The 13,961-nt window shown below is 39.9% G+C and overlaps 1 protein-coding gene across 1 annotated transcript in view; it reads right to left on the reverse strand.

Annotated features, from left to right (window-relative positions):
- PPP1R1C (protein phosphatase 1 regulatory inhibitor subunit 1C) overlaps positions 1-13,961 on the reverse strand; it is a 44,906-nt gene extending 30,945 nt beyond the window's left edge. The window contains 3 exon segments of the mRNA XM_036386808.2: positions 11,380-11,440; positions 13,714-13,880; positions 13,883-13,961. Coding sequence (XP_036242701.1) covers positions 11,380-11,440; positions 13,714-13,880; positions 13,883-13,961 — 307 coding nt within the window.

Here is a 13,961-nt window from a genome sequence, read left to right on the forward strand (position 1 = left end):
GGCAGGAGCTCTGGATCAGGGTTTGCCTCCACACTGCTTTGAAGCTCCCTAAAATTTACTCATCACAAAGAGTAACCACTTATTTAACAGCAAAGTATTTCTGTTTGCAGCAGGACAGAGTTGAGCTCAATCAATCTGGGGTGTCTGCTATGGCCTGAGCCTTGGCAAAGAGGAGTTCATCAGTGCCTGCTTCTGTGGGTGTTAAGGAGAGCTGAGGGGTGTTACAGGCAAAATGAGTCCCATGGGAGTTCAACACATGCTCAGTGCAAATCCTGCACCAGCAAAGCAAACTGGGCAAAGGGGAATGTTGGAGGGAAGTGAAAGAAAATAATTTTGTCACTGACTTTATTAGCTGATAAGCAACAGCAAATTTTGCCATCAACTTAAAGTCAGTGCTTTATCTTACATATACAGCAGGAACTGGTAAAAAAAAAGGAAAAGAGAAAAGGCAAAATACTTTCTCATTTACTAAATAGTTCTAGAATTAGTGCAACTGGGAAGGAACTTCAGCTGTACATAAACTGCCTCCTAGTCAAAACTCTTGCTCATTTTCTAAACTAAGTAGTAAGAGTCATCTCAATATTCACTACACCGTTGAAGGGCCAGGTTAATACATTCAAATAAGTAAAAATAAATGAGACAAACTGAAGAAAACTGCTGAGATTACTGATGTGAAATTTAAAATCCTTGGTCTATCAGGAAAGCTGTTGGTAAACTCAGGTCTCAAAATGAGTAAAGACTTAGAAGATACATGATGGTCTACATGTGACCCTTTTATGCACAGCTACTTAGAATGATTAAAATCTCCCATTTAGGTTGAAACACACATTAGAAAAAAAATCCCTTATTCTTGCAGCAAACAAATGTAAACCAGGATGATACATATTTTCTGGCATGAACCAGAAGGGAACTGGACAGCCATCATTTCTGGGTGCCCCAAGCAGTGCTGGAAGGCCAAACTAAACCACAAGGAAACCTTAGAAAATTAGACTTTCACAGACATACAGAAAGAGGCAAAGGACAAATAAAAGACTGCAAAGTAGACCTAAATCACAAAATGTTGTCTCAAAGTTGTCCAGCTGTGTAGAAGGAGAACTCACCTCATTGTGGGATTACATTGGTATAGGGGCTATTCTGACATGACAGACATCAATAAAGATTGCATCTTTGCTGTAGGGACCAAGGGCAGTCCACCTCCACTCTCACCTGGCCTGAAACCTGGCAGTGGGAGACAAGACTCACTTAAAGGAAATAGGAGAGTAGTGGAGATAAGAAAGGCTTTGGAGAGGTTAGAAGGCCAGAGCTGTCGAGAAGATGCTAGCAAATACTCAGAGAAACAGGTTCAAAGAGCAGAAACATGAGTCTGCCATGAGTGCCCCAAGTAAAACAAACTGCTAGATTGCCAAATTTCTTGCTAATGATTGCTACTGTTTAACTAAATGTACCTAATGCTCACACTCAAAAAACTTCTCAAGCAACTTGCAATTATTTTTGTACATTGATGAAGTCATAAAAATGTTACTAGTTTGTAAAAAGACTTAGCAATGTCATGAATTACTTTCAAATACAGAAGGAAGTACCTTGAGCAGACACCTGCCCAGGGCTGTGAGTCCATCAGTACAGTGTTAGTGAAGTGCTGCTTTCCATCTGCTGGCTTGCTTTAGCTTCAGTCTGTGCTCAAATGACTGAAGAGGCTGATCTCAATACAGTACTGAGGCAAAGATCATGAAGTAAAATTCATTATTATCAGAAATATAGTGCTAGCAAATCCCAGGATAAACTTTTAAACCATTTTCTAATAACTTGATGTGCAGGAATCAGTTGTGATGGAAAATGGCTCAGAAGTGACCTACCCATCGCGGTCTTTGTAGCAGTGTTACAGCTGCAAATGCCATCACTGTGAGTGGTTCCTTTCTTGGCTGGGAGCTGTAGGAATATTCTAAGCTCTAAAATAAAAACCAGCAGCAGCCAAAACCAAAGAAACCCCAGCCAAACATTTCTTACCATGCTATAGCTCATAAAACCATTTAAAATGTATCCTATCTGAAGGTGTTTGTACATTCTGGAAAGTGACATTTGCCATGGGAGAAGAAAACCTACAAAACAATAAAATTTTTCCTTAGCCAGTGATTATTATTGCTGTCTTAGCAATTTCCTTCCTTTTGGAATAATACCTCCAGGATTTCAGTAAGAATGCTTTGTAAAGCTAGTCCTGGCCAACTGCTTGTGGCTTGCTTGTGGTTAGAATGCACATGCAGAGAGTTCATCCCATACATGTATCATCTTACATGGGAATCAAGTCAGCTACTATTAATAGCTCTTCTTGGGGTTTAGACCCTTTTTTTTATAAAAAACAATATATGCAAATATCAGTTTTGTAAAGCCATTGCTGGGTTTTCCAGGCCTTCAAAGAGTCAGCAAAGCCAGGTTCCATAATCTCATTCTTGCCTTAAGCACAACTAGGTGGGCTGGAACTGCCCAGGGCAATCATTGTTAGCTCAGAATAAGTCAGCTGTAGTTTCCAAAGGCATTTTTCAGAATTTCTACTAACCTTAATACATACCAGAGACAGAGGGGACAGTGGCTTCTGTTTTATACATCTCCATCTGTACTGTCACAGTCAGAAACACCTTGCTGTGATTCCTTTGGAAGGAGCCTCATGCTCCTATGGGATATGCTGCACACATTAAAGCCTGAGTCACACACCAGCATTTCAGGGGGCTTGAAAGCACACCTCTTAACAATAACAGCCTGCTTGCTTTCTAATGTATCTCAAAAAGATAAAAAACAGACAGTAAAAACCTAATATTGGTTAGGATCAAAATCTTCCTGGTCACAATTCTTCAAAGGAAAAACTCTTCTTCTCCCCTACCCCCATTCCTCTCCTTCCCCTACAAACTAGCACTTAGTAATACAAAGGTGTTGCTCTCAAACCAACCTGGCTTTTAGGTTAAATGGCTCCCTGACTGTTCAGCTGCCCTGCAGATCCTAACACAAGGGGGAAAAGGCAGAACAAGTGCTTCAGCTGATGCCAGAGAAGCTACTCTGGAGGTGGCCAAGGAAAGAGCAGAACAGGCTCATCCAAATCTTTGCTTTCTACCACCACCTGAGAACAGCTCTGGCAGGAACTCCAGCAAGACTTGAAGGGAATGCTACCCCTCCATGTCACTGAGTGGTGCAGGCTCAGTGCAGGAATGTGAAGGTTATGGGGTGTCCAGGTCCCAGGATAAGCCAGACTGTAGGGTGCAATAGAGCTCACTGCTGTACTGAACTTTCACTCTGCCTTGCTCACGTTCATTTTCTGTGTGACTTTGCTTGTCTTATCAGAACGAGGGACTTGGCCCCAGGTAAAAAACACAACCTTTACAATGCACCTTCGTCTGCTTAACACTGCTAGCTCTGTTGGTGCAGTTTGGTTCCATAAGATGAATAATACCAAGACATCAATTCCCTGTGGGACACCTGCATGCTGGGTATCCCATGGAAGACATGAACAAAGAAGGAGCAGGCCACTGTGCTTCATTCTGCTACTCTGATAGTCTCTTGATCCTCCACTAAAGACGTTTGAGAAAAAAATCAGAAGTGATTTTAGATACAGACACAGAAATCAGAAGTTTTGAAGGGGAGAAGGAGAAAACAGAGGTCCTTTCAGTAGACATAAAGCTTAATTCTACCCCAGAACTGCTTTGGTTACTGTAAAAAGAGACTGGACTGCTCCATCAGATCTTGTTTCCACCAGCTGATGACACAGGCAGCTCAGGCTCACAGGAGAGCAAAGCTAAGCTCTGCAGCTCCCTGCACTCTCACTGAGTTTCTGCAGCCTTCTGCAGTTGGCAAAGCCTTCCAGGACTGATAAGTTCCATTTGTTTAGTCTCTGCTAGCTTTAGATCCAGATTCATTAAATTCCCACTTTTGATGTATTTTGAAGTGAAGTTTTAACTTCAGTTACACCGTATAAAGAGTTAAATTCTGTCTCTAAAAGCTCAATAAATGGGCTACCTTGATTGATGCTTTAAGTGCAACCCCTTCCCAATATTCTGAACATAATGAGGTTAGTGCTAAAAGCTGGATTCTCTCTCATCTATCTGCATTATCTATTTATTCCGCACACGTCACCATGGTAAATGAGGGCTGCATTAAGTACTAAATAGCAGAGGTCAGAAAAACCCTGTGTTGTATTCTTTTGCCTCAGCAAGGCTGAAACATCTATTAATGGATTTTAGTTGATTACCTGATGTGAACTAAAAAATACATTGAAAATATCAATATTAGCACATTATTGAAGTTTGATTTAAACATAATCTTAAAAAAACCTATCTTGATATTCTTATTTTATGAATTTTATCTTATAATGTTTACATGCACTCAATTTCAAATATTCTCTGAATTTTTTTTCCATTAAATACCCCTCCCCCCAAAAAACCCAGAACCTTTGCCACAGGCTAAACTAGACATATTTTGATCCGAAGTCTTTTTTTAAAATGCCATCAACACCCCAAACTGTATGCTCATGTAGTTGTATTTAATATAGCTTAAGTACTTTGACTATAAGAAGTAATTACACCTAGGCACTTTATTTTTTAACTAGAAAATCCACCACCTATTCCGAATTCTCAGCAAAACAAACTATATGAGGTAAGTATCTGGCACAGTGCAAATCTGTGAAGAGCTCCTCTTTACAGAGAGCAAAATATTTAGCCTTATGATTGCAACAAAGTTAGAATCTGCCCAGCTGACTTCCTCAGCAGGTCAGGCAGCCCTGCCCATGCCTATTCCCTCCCAGGGCACGGCTCTGTCGTGCTGTAGTCACAGAGGTGATAACAAATGTAAACATTCCAAATGCTTATCAGCCCTGACCCTGAGTGATCAAGCAGCTGGAGAGCTGTAATGTGAAGCCATGTATATTAAACATAATTTGCAAATAATCTCCTGGGGGGGAAGAAGGCTGTTTCTATGGTGCTTTTGTATAAGGAACAAGGAAAACAGATGAAGAGTACAAAGTTCAGCCTCTAAAAATACCACATTCACTCTCAGATAGTTCCATGGACATTGACCCTTCCAACACAAAACCAAGGGAGGCAGGGAGCAGGAGGAACAAGTGAAATCACGGCACACATTAGGAGTTTAGCTGCACTGGTAAATAAAAAAATATTTCAATTCATTTCTTGGATATTCAAGGCTGGAACAAGAGTAATGGATTAATGCAATTCCATCCATACTGGGTGCAAGTAAAGCTTTGGAATTTTAGCTTCAGGCCCTCTCAGCTGCACCACTTCTCTGATGTAGGCACAAATCTGAGTCCTGGTTGAATATCCAACCTCTATTTCCATCCTCCAGAGCTTTCCCAGGCAGTGTTTGCACCCTGGAATGCCCCATCTCACAGAGGGACAGTAGGCCCTGGTGGATGGGAATGGCTCATTCTTGTTTTGCCTAAATTGACTCACTTCAGCCAACTAGGAGAACCTAGTTTATATGGTCATGGCAAATGTACCTGTACAGTCAATCAGTAAACACTGAAAATGAAGGAAGCATGGATAAAAATAAACGTGAAAAAATCAGTAAAATAAGTGAATTTTGACCAGAACATGCACAGCAGCTTTTTGTTTTGACTGTCCCTGTGTAGCTGTCAGACCCTTCACTGTTCACTGACTAAAAAGACAGCTCGGATTCTATTTGGCCTCTATATGAAATAGTACATGCTTCCCACTGTTTCACACTATATGGTTTACACAACTGCTAAAATATTCACAGGGAATGTTTATATTTGTGAATTACTGTGCTCAGGACCACAAAAAATTGTGAAAGTCCAGCTGGCTGCTTTGGTGATAACCCTCAGTCGAGGCACAGCACTGCTCACTGCATCCCAAGCAAGTGATGTCTGCTGTCCAAGCCTGCTGTCCTTACTGCACTGCAGGGAGCATGACAGCTCTTTTGACAAGTGGTGATGGTGACATATAAAATCCTCATCCTCTCATGAAAATGGAGCATTTTCATGAAATGGAACGTTTTCATGAATGATGAAAAAATCCTTTTTTAAAATTCATTGTTTCTTTCTGGAGCCTGTGAGCTGCTCCTTCTGGACTGAATAAAGAACAGCTCAAGCACAGGTTCTTGACACTTTTTTCTTTTTCTTTTTTTCAAGTCCCTGAGCTTTCCTTTTAGATTTCATGGAGTCTGTATTCACACTGCTTATGTGTGAGGAACTTTTGCTGTGCCTTGTCCCAGGGAATTCTGTGGGTCTGAACAGCAGAATAAATTCAGAGTAATCCAAATAAAAAAGCATGTGAGCATAGTGCATATAGGTAAGAAAAAGGGATGCTGTCTGCCACTGAACATTTGCAGTCACACGTCATCCTACAAACAGCAGGATATTTTCAAGCACAGACATTTTTATCTCTGTTCTGGAGCCCCTATCACCTGTCAGGTCTCACACAATGTTTACTTTAAATATTTCATTGTTTGACTGTGTCAGATAGTCCTTTCAAGCACAGGCTGAATGCACAGGAAGGCCCTCACTGCCTTGACAAGGTGTGCCCAATCTCTGAACATCCTGGTGCCATCAGTAATATACACTGGGCTGTACCAGCCCTCTGCTGTCAGGGGACAGAAATGTTTTCATTGCGTACTGAAATACCTCCACAGACTCCTGGACTGATATAAAAAGAGACAGAATACTTAAATGGCATATACATTTAGCATATAGAAAGACCAACTGGTTTGACCAAAAAAAGAAAATACAGCTAATGACAGTTTTTATTCATGTACTGCTTTTCTGACTGCTCTATCACCACATTAGAAGCCTAAATTTGCAATTGAAAACAGCTGCTATCTGGCTTACTCACTCTCTAGTTCTTGGACCAAAGTAAGCTGTGTGTCCTACCAGAATCTCAATAGCTTGAAAAACATATCAGTTTCCATGAACTCTGAGACCAAGAGTTTTCTGCTGAGATTTTTCTCTGAGAAAGTAGAGCAGAACTGCTTGACAATGCTCAGAAACACCTGCCTCCTACTAAGTACATCTTTCTTGAGCTCAGTTTATTTTGTCTTGAAGAAAAAAAAAAGTAATCATTAGATCTAAACCCAAGCACATTCATTCACCTAGAAGCATGATCCAACTAATATTAGTCACGAACCTTAATGCTGGGCAAAGTGACTCACATTAATCCCATCAAGAATGTGCTGCTGGTACAGTTTGCATCAGCAGAAAAGCACATCTGTCTGTGGTAATGGGATTTATTGTGCAGGCAAAGTCCAGGAGTGTCTAAAACCAATTTAGCAATAAAACCTCAACTACTTTGGGTTGTCATGGAATTGACAAAGGTGTAAGGACAGATTTTCCTCCACCACTCACCTGGCTGTGTTGTTTGCTGCTGCACTAAATACTGAGACTGCCCATGAGGCATCTCAGCAGAGCTCTGGGGAAGTGACAGTAAGCTGAAAGACATGGATCCTTTCTGGATAACGAAAAATCAGCTAGGAATGAGAAAGCAAAACTGCTAATGCCCAAACACAAGCTGTGAGCACCTTCCTTGTTCAGAGACAGGTACAGATTGCTTTTCTTCAAGTTATGATTCCCAGCATTCAGGAAGCTCAGATGTACTGTGTTATACTGGGAAGGTATGCTTTATATTGCTTTTGCAGTGATAATATATCCTTACTGCTTTGAAATGAGGCTTGCAAAGCCCAAAAAGGCAGCTGTATTTCTAAACACAGTAACATTTACATTACAAGCAAGGATGTCAAAACAGGCAACAAAGCAGAAATGGGAGTTGAAAACAGCAAATACACAGAAAATTTAGATACACAGAAGTTTATCCTAATGTTTACCCATATTCCAATGCTTCAAGAAGACTGAACACTTTGACATAAGCTGAAGAGGCCTTGCCAGCCAGACTGTTTGATGTTGTGTTGGCTCTGTGACAAAGCCAGTCTGTGCAGGAATGCTGGCATTGTTTTCTGATCAAAGAGAGCCCTAATGGCATTAAACCTGGGTTGTGGTCTGATGTGCTTTATTCCCTCAGCCATCAGTTCTCTACTCTGCCACCAGCTTTTTCTTGAGCTGTTGCATTATGATATTCTGCTGTTTTAAAGCATTCTCAGATGTTTATTTCAGCTAATAAGAATTGATATTCCAATATTTTCTGCTATGCTGGGCATGGAGACAGGAGGTTGTGCATACACAGAAAAGGCTGCTTGTGATGGTGATACTCAGTTTCTGTTGACTCCAAGGATATTGCAAGGGGAAAAGGAAGCAGGAGAGCTTTAACAATTTTTGGATTAAGCACTTGTGTAGGTAATAGTTAAGTATGTCTTTAAAATTAAGCATCTACTTATGCTCCTTTTCAAAAAGGCAGGTGTAGAGTAACTGTGGCTATAGCAGGATGTGAGTGGGTTACCCCAGTAACCTGTGCACCACCCTCACAGGATGAGATGCTGCCCGTTTGTGCAGCTGTCTCACTTTATACTTGTCTTTGTCTTCACAGATAGCAAAAGGGTCTTATAATTTCAAATAAAAGTAAACTGATTTGCTATTACAAAATCGAACATCAGATGCTCAGAAAATACAGCTCCACTGATGGCAACTGAAGCACAACAGATTCAAGTGTCTTCATAACTCAAGTCTCAGTATGCTAGTGCTAGTTTCTCTGCTCAAATGTGACACAACCCATCTAAGAGCACTTTACATAGAACCTAAAGGTAGCGTTAAGTGCTTCTTCATTGCTCTGCTGCTTCCCAAGTTCATCTTGCCCACTGCAATCACTGTTGCTGCTGCAACTGAAATCTCACTTTTGTTGACTGTGATTGCACTTATACATGGTGCCAACCAGAGTGAGCATGAGGGACTGTGAGAGTCAATGATGCTACAGGCTGCGTATGAGCTCCTGTAGTCACATTTATCACCTGACTTTAAAACATTCAGTGTGGTCTAACACTGCCTCCTTGAAAGTCAAGCAGACTCTTATAGTTTTTGAGCAGCTGTCATTGGTTTAAAATGATTTAGCTTAGTAGATATTCCATCTTCACTTTATAGCACAATTGACCTGACCTAAGTAGGTGAAGACATATCCCTACCAAAGCTGCAACAGGCATCAGGGATGGATGAAAAGACTTAATAGAAAACAACTTTTAGATCTTTTACAGAAGAACTCAAGCTGAATTTATTATGAAGTTCTTAAATGTCCAAACACATTTTATTGCCTTCTGGTTTCCAGATGGGTGTGCATCCAGAGCACCAGAATACCACAAATATGCTACTTTCTTTTTTTTTTCCCAGCTGCAATCAGAAGCAGCTGTAACAGAAGGCTATAGAAAAGTCTGATTCTTAGAGTATGCCTGTCTCTGGTTTTCAAAAAATGAGAAGTTTAGATAATTTGAGTAAACTTTGTACGGACATCCAATTATTTAGGATTGTATTAGGATGCCCATTTCAGACTCTTGGAAGCATATCCTTCACTAGGTCCTTGCTCCTAATGAAGGAAGTGGAATACTCCAGTGGGTAAAATTCAAGGGACAGGACTCTTGTTTAGCCCAGCTCTAACAAAAAAGGCTGGCTCTGTCAGCATCACTGAGATTCTCTACTGCACAGTTTTCCCATTGTTCTAGGGAATCACACTTCTAAAGCAATTTGTTGGATTATCAGGTTACCATCCCTACTTTTTTTTTTTAACGGCATCCATTTGCAGTGATGAATTTACTATTTTATTCAGCATCCCCCTGAATTCTATTCAAAATCCAGTAACTGATCAGCATTTTGGGATTTAATCAGCAAGGCGTCAGGAAGCCCTAGGACCAGCTGGCTCTGAAATTTGAAGGCACACAACCATCTCAGAATCTGTACAGCACCTTGCAAGATGAAGACCACAAAGCCTTTATTTAGTATTTGCACATCCATTTCAAACCTATTGTCTGCTTTCCAAGCTGGCTTTACTGTCCTTTTACTCAGCAGGCTTACAGAGCTACCTGCACACACCCTGTCCAAAACATTTGCCCATATTAAGCAAGTGACTCCCTATGGAAATCTGCATGAACCTCGAGGTGAAGGGCAGGAAAAGGAAGCTGCTTTTAAAGTTTTAATTTTTATCTGGCTTTATGGAAAATTTTAAATCAGGACAAGGTTATAATTTAGCCAAATAATAAATTCATTAATATTAGTTCCCAGTATCTAGAAAGAGCAAATAATATCTAAATAAACAAATCTAAGTAAGTGAAGACAAATACTAACTCATGGGCTTATATGGAAGTTGGCTGAAACCTGCAGCAATCCTGACTCATAATAAAAATGATTTATATAGAGACTTATTATGAACATTGCAGGAAAGGTGATAACAGACATGTACCATTTTGTTTACAGTAAAATTTCCTGTAAATTAAAGAGTTCTTATTCTTTGTTTGGTTTTGATTTGGTATTGTACCAAGTATCTGTTTATAAAAGGAAATATGACGGTACAAAGTGTACAAAGGGAATTGCAGAAGAGATTAAGAGTTAAGGTGAATTTGCTTTAAATTAAGTCCTAGCAACATAGACAGAGTAGATCCCATTATTATCTTATATAAGTAAAGAAAGTCAGTTCAAAGCAGATCTTTCATGCACCTTTTTTGAGAGCTGAACTGCTGAAATTCAGGACAGAAAGCTACTCTCCCAAAAGATTTTAAAAAAAGATTCAGGTGACTAAGAGATATGGCAGGAAAAAAAAATGTTGCAGAGCACAACAAAGGAAAAGTTTGATATAAAGTCGGCACTGTGTTCCAAGGGATTAAGTATTGAGGATTTTCTCCTTTTTGTGGATTTGTTTATAACACTTCCTAAACAGCTTATTAAGGAAACTTTCTGAAGTCATATTTATATGACAAAGTATGTCTCAACCTCAAATCATCCCATCCCACAGGGAATCTTCTGTGGGCACTCCTGCATGAAGATAATGTATTCACAGTTGAAAAACAATAATGAAAAAACACATGATATGTTTTATCAGGAAGCTAGAAGAGAACCTGTTTTGTAGAAACAGCTCCTTGGGTTGGATTCACCCTGGATCCAGCCTGGTATCTCCAGAGATCAGACTTCATGGATCTCCAAGGTCTCCACCCATGGAAGGAAATATTTGTGGATGGAAGAACTGGATCTGGGTCATATTAATTCTCCTTCTACATATAACCAAGATTGACATGGAGGATAGAATTGTGAAATCAGTGACATTATCTGAAGGCCAGGAGTTACCTGTGTTCATGGGGTTTACTCCAAACAGTCCTAAGATCCATTGTTTGATATTTAGAGCTAAAAAATTAATGCTGGATTTTTAAACTCATGTAGTTAATCAAACCAGTTTGCAGCCAGTCCTGTGTATACAAGCTCAGTAGTTTAGAAGGTATGCTAGCACTCACCTGGGGGCATGTGTTCATTCATGATGACGAGTGATGCTGGCGTCGGCCTTCTTTTCCTGATCTGTAACAGGTAGAAACCAAGGGGAGTCAGCAGGGCCCATCAGCTGCCACACACACAAGGCAAAGCAAAAAATCTGTCTGGTGTCCTCCAGAGTATAGACCAGGCAAAGTTAAAAAAGGAAACTATTTAAAGAAGAGCAGCACTTCACCGTCTTAGTGACAGCTTGTCTGGTCTGACAGCAATCAGGGTCATGCTGCTGCTTGTCCAGGGAGACCAAAGGCATGGGGAGAGCTGTCCTAAATACCTTTAGGATTTGTAATCATCTTGACTTCAGTTTTTTGGATATGTATTGCTGAAAAATATAAGTCATTTCTTAAAATATTGACATTTAGCTTTGCATCAGGAAGATGATTTCATAGTTTCTGAGCTTGTATGTGCAAATATCTAGTGCTGCCATAGCTCTCTCAAGTAATAATTAATAATACTTTGCAAGTGCATTTAAGTGTTTGCAGGTATGCCTTCCAATGAACTCATGTTTCTAAACTGTTGTCAGAGGTGTTACTACAGTAAGAGTTCTTTAATTAAAAATACTCCTGTATTTAAGACTTTTAAAAGAGTATTTGCAATATAGCAGATTCTACATATCAATGCATACTCCTGAATTGTATGCAATTCTTCAGAGTTTATCTGGGTAACTACTTTTGTTCCATTAACAGTGGTTGAACTACATGGTATTGGAATACCCTCTTATAATGCACACATTTGCACTGAAAGCTTTGTGTTGCTTCACAAAAGCCTCCAGGCCTGATATTCTATTGAATTTAAGACAGGGACCAGGAACATTTAAGCTAGAAACCATTCTGACACAAAACCTCAATGTCAGTGCATTTGTTCTTTTTTATTTGCTGAGCCAACATCTGTATTTAGCCAGGTTCAAATTTTGCTTTCAGAGGTGTAAATGGAAAGTTACATCATCAGGGTTAATGGGTTTATTCTAGATTACTGTAACTGTAGCTGACTGTAGAATTTACTATTTTAATTTCATCACACACCCACAGTGAAACTGTATAGCGCTTGGAATCAAGCTCACAACACCAGAAAAAAAAAAAAAAAGGACTGCCCATAAATACCAGGCAGAAAATAGAGTACAGCATTTCAACAGCCATGGGAATTCCAGGAAATCCTAATCCTATGGTTCTCACAGATTGCAGAAAACCACCAGAACACATTCTGCTTGAATTCATTGCAGAACTGTTCTGCGAGGGATGGACAGCTTCACAGCTCAGAAGTGCCTAGAGACAAAATGCGGACCCACAACAATTCTTTTCTGAACCCTTCTAATATTTCACATTCAACGGTCACTCCCAACTCATCATTTTCTGGAAAAGCTCTCTGCCCTTTAAGAGACACAACATCAGTGTATTCAGGAAACCAGGTACAAATAATTTCATGGCTACTGGTATGGAACTTTCAAGGTTATAATATTCCCCTGGTATCATCTAAAATCAGATGTACCCAAATAGAAGCAAATGTTGAGGACAACTTGCACAGAGAGAAATATACTGGGTCACCTAATTAAGATTTATACAGTTTTCTCACAAAACTGCCTGTGACCTTTTATTAGGCACATCTACACATATCTGTACACAGTAATAGGTATCTTTTCCTCCTTTAACTCATTTCCAAAAGATACACATAATAATATATATATATATTACGTGTATCTTTTAGAAGTGAGTTAAACCTAAAATAGCACACATATTATTCCAACAAGGACATAAGTACATCATATTTCCACATGTATATATTTTTCAGGCACATAAAACACTGTAAAAATGACTTAAAGACTGTAAAAATCATGGGAAATGCAGGAAGTAACTGAAATGATGACTATTGTGCAAAACATTAACTGTATTTACTCATGTTAAAATGAAAGGTAAATAAGATGTTTTCCCAATATTTCTGTTAGGTACCTATTATGAACTTTATGCTTTGCTATATGTACACATAATACACTTTAATTGATTTGTTGAGAATGTGTTCATTGAGTGTATTTATGTGAAATGTAAGTATTAGGGTAAAAGTGCAGTTACAGAAAAGGCACAACAAATATACATTAATAAACCTACCCAAAGTGAAGAAGTTTTATTCTGGCTAGAGGACATATCCTTCTCTCTCTTTAAGTATATCAAACATCACTATAACCTCCGGAGTATTTAATCTAAAGTCTCACTAACATAAGCTAGGAAAGCCTTTAGGCCACAAATATCCTTGTGCTCACTCACATCCTGCCCCATTCCCTGGAAACAGTGAAGGAAACTCATCCTCCTTACCTGCTCAGCTGCCTCAGGGTCTATTTGGCTCTGAAACAGGGGCACAGCAAACTGTATTTTTTTGGGGCTGTTGGGCTCCATGGCGATGCTGAGGTGAGGCAGAGGAGAGAAGAGCCTGGAGCTGGAGCTGGGTCTGTGCTGTGCCCTGGCGCCGGCGCCGCGGCCAGGCTGGAGCTCCGCAGGAACAGCTGTAGCTCCCGACTTAGCCCGGGAATCTGCGCCAGCCCAGCGACTCCCGTACTCCACAT

Source organism: Molothrus ater, chromosome 7 (genome assembly GCF_012460135.2).
Source record: "Molothrus ater isolate BHLD 08-10-18 breed brown headed cowbird chromosome 7, BPBGC_Mater_1.1, whole genome shotgun sequence".
NCBI classification, from domain to species: Eukaryota; Metazoa; Chordata; class Aves; order Passeriformes; family Icteridae; genus Molothrus; species Molothrus ater.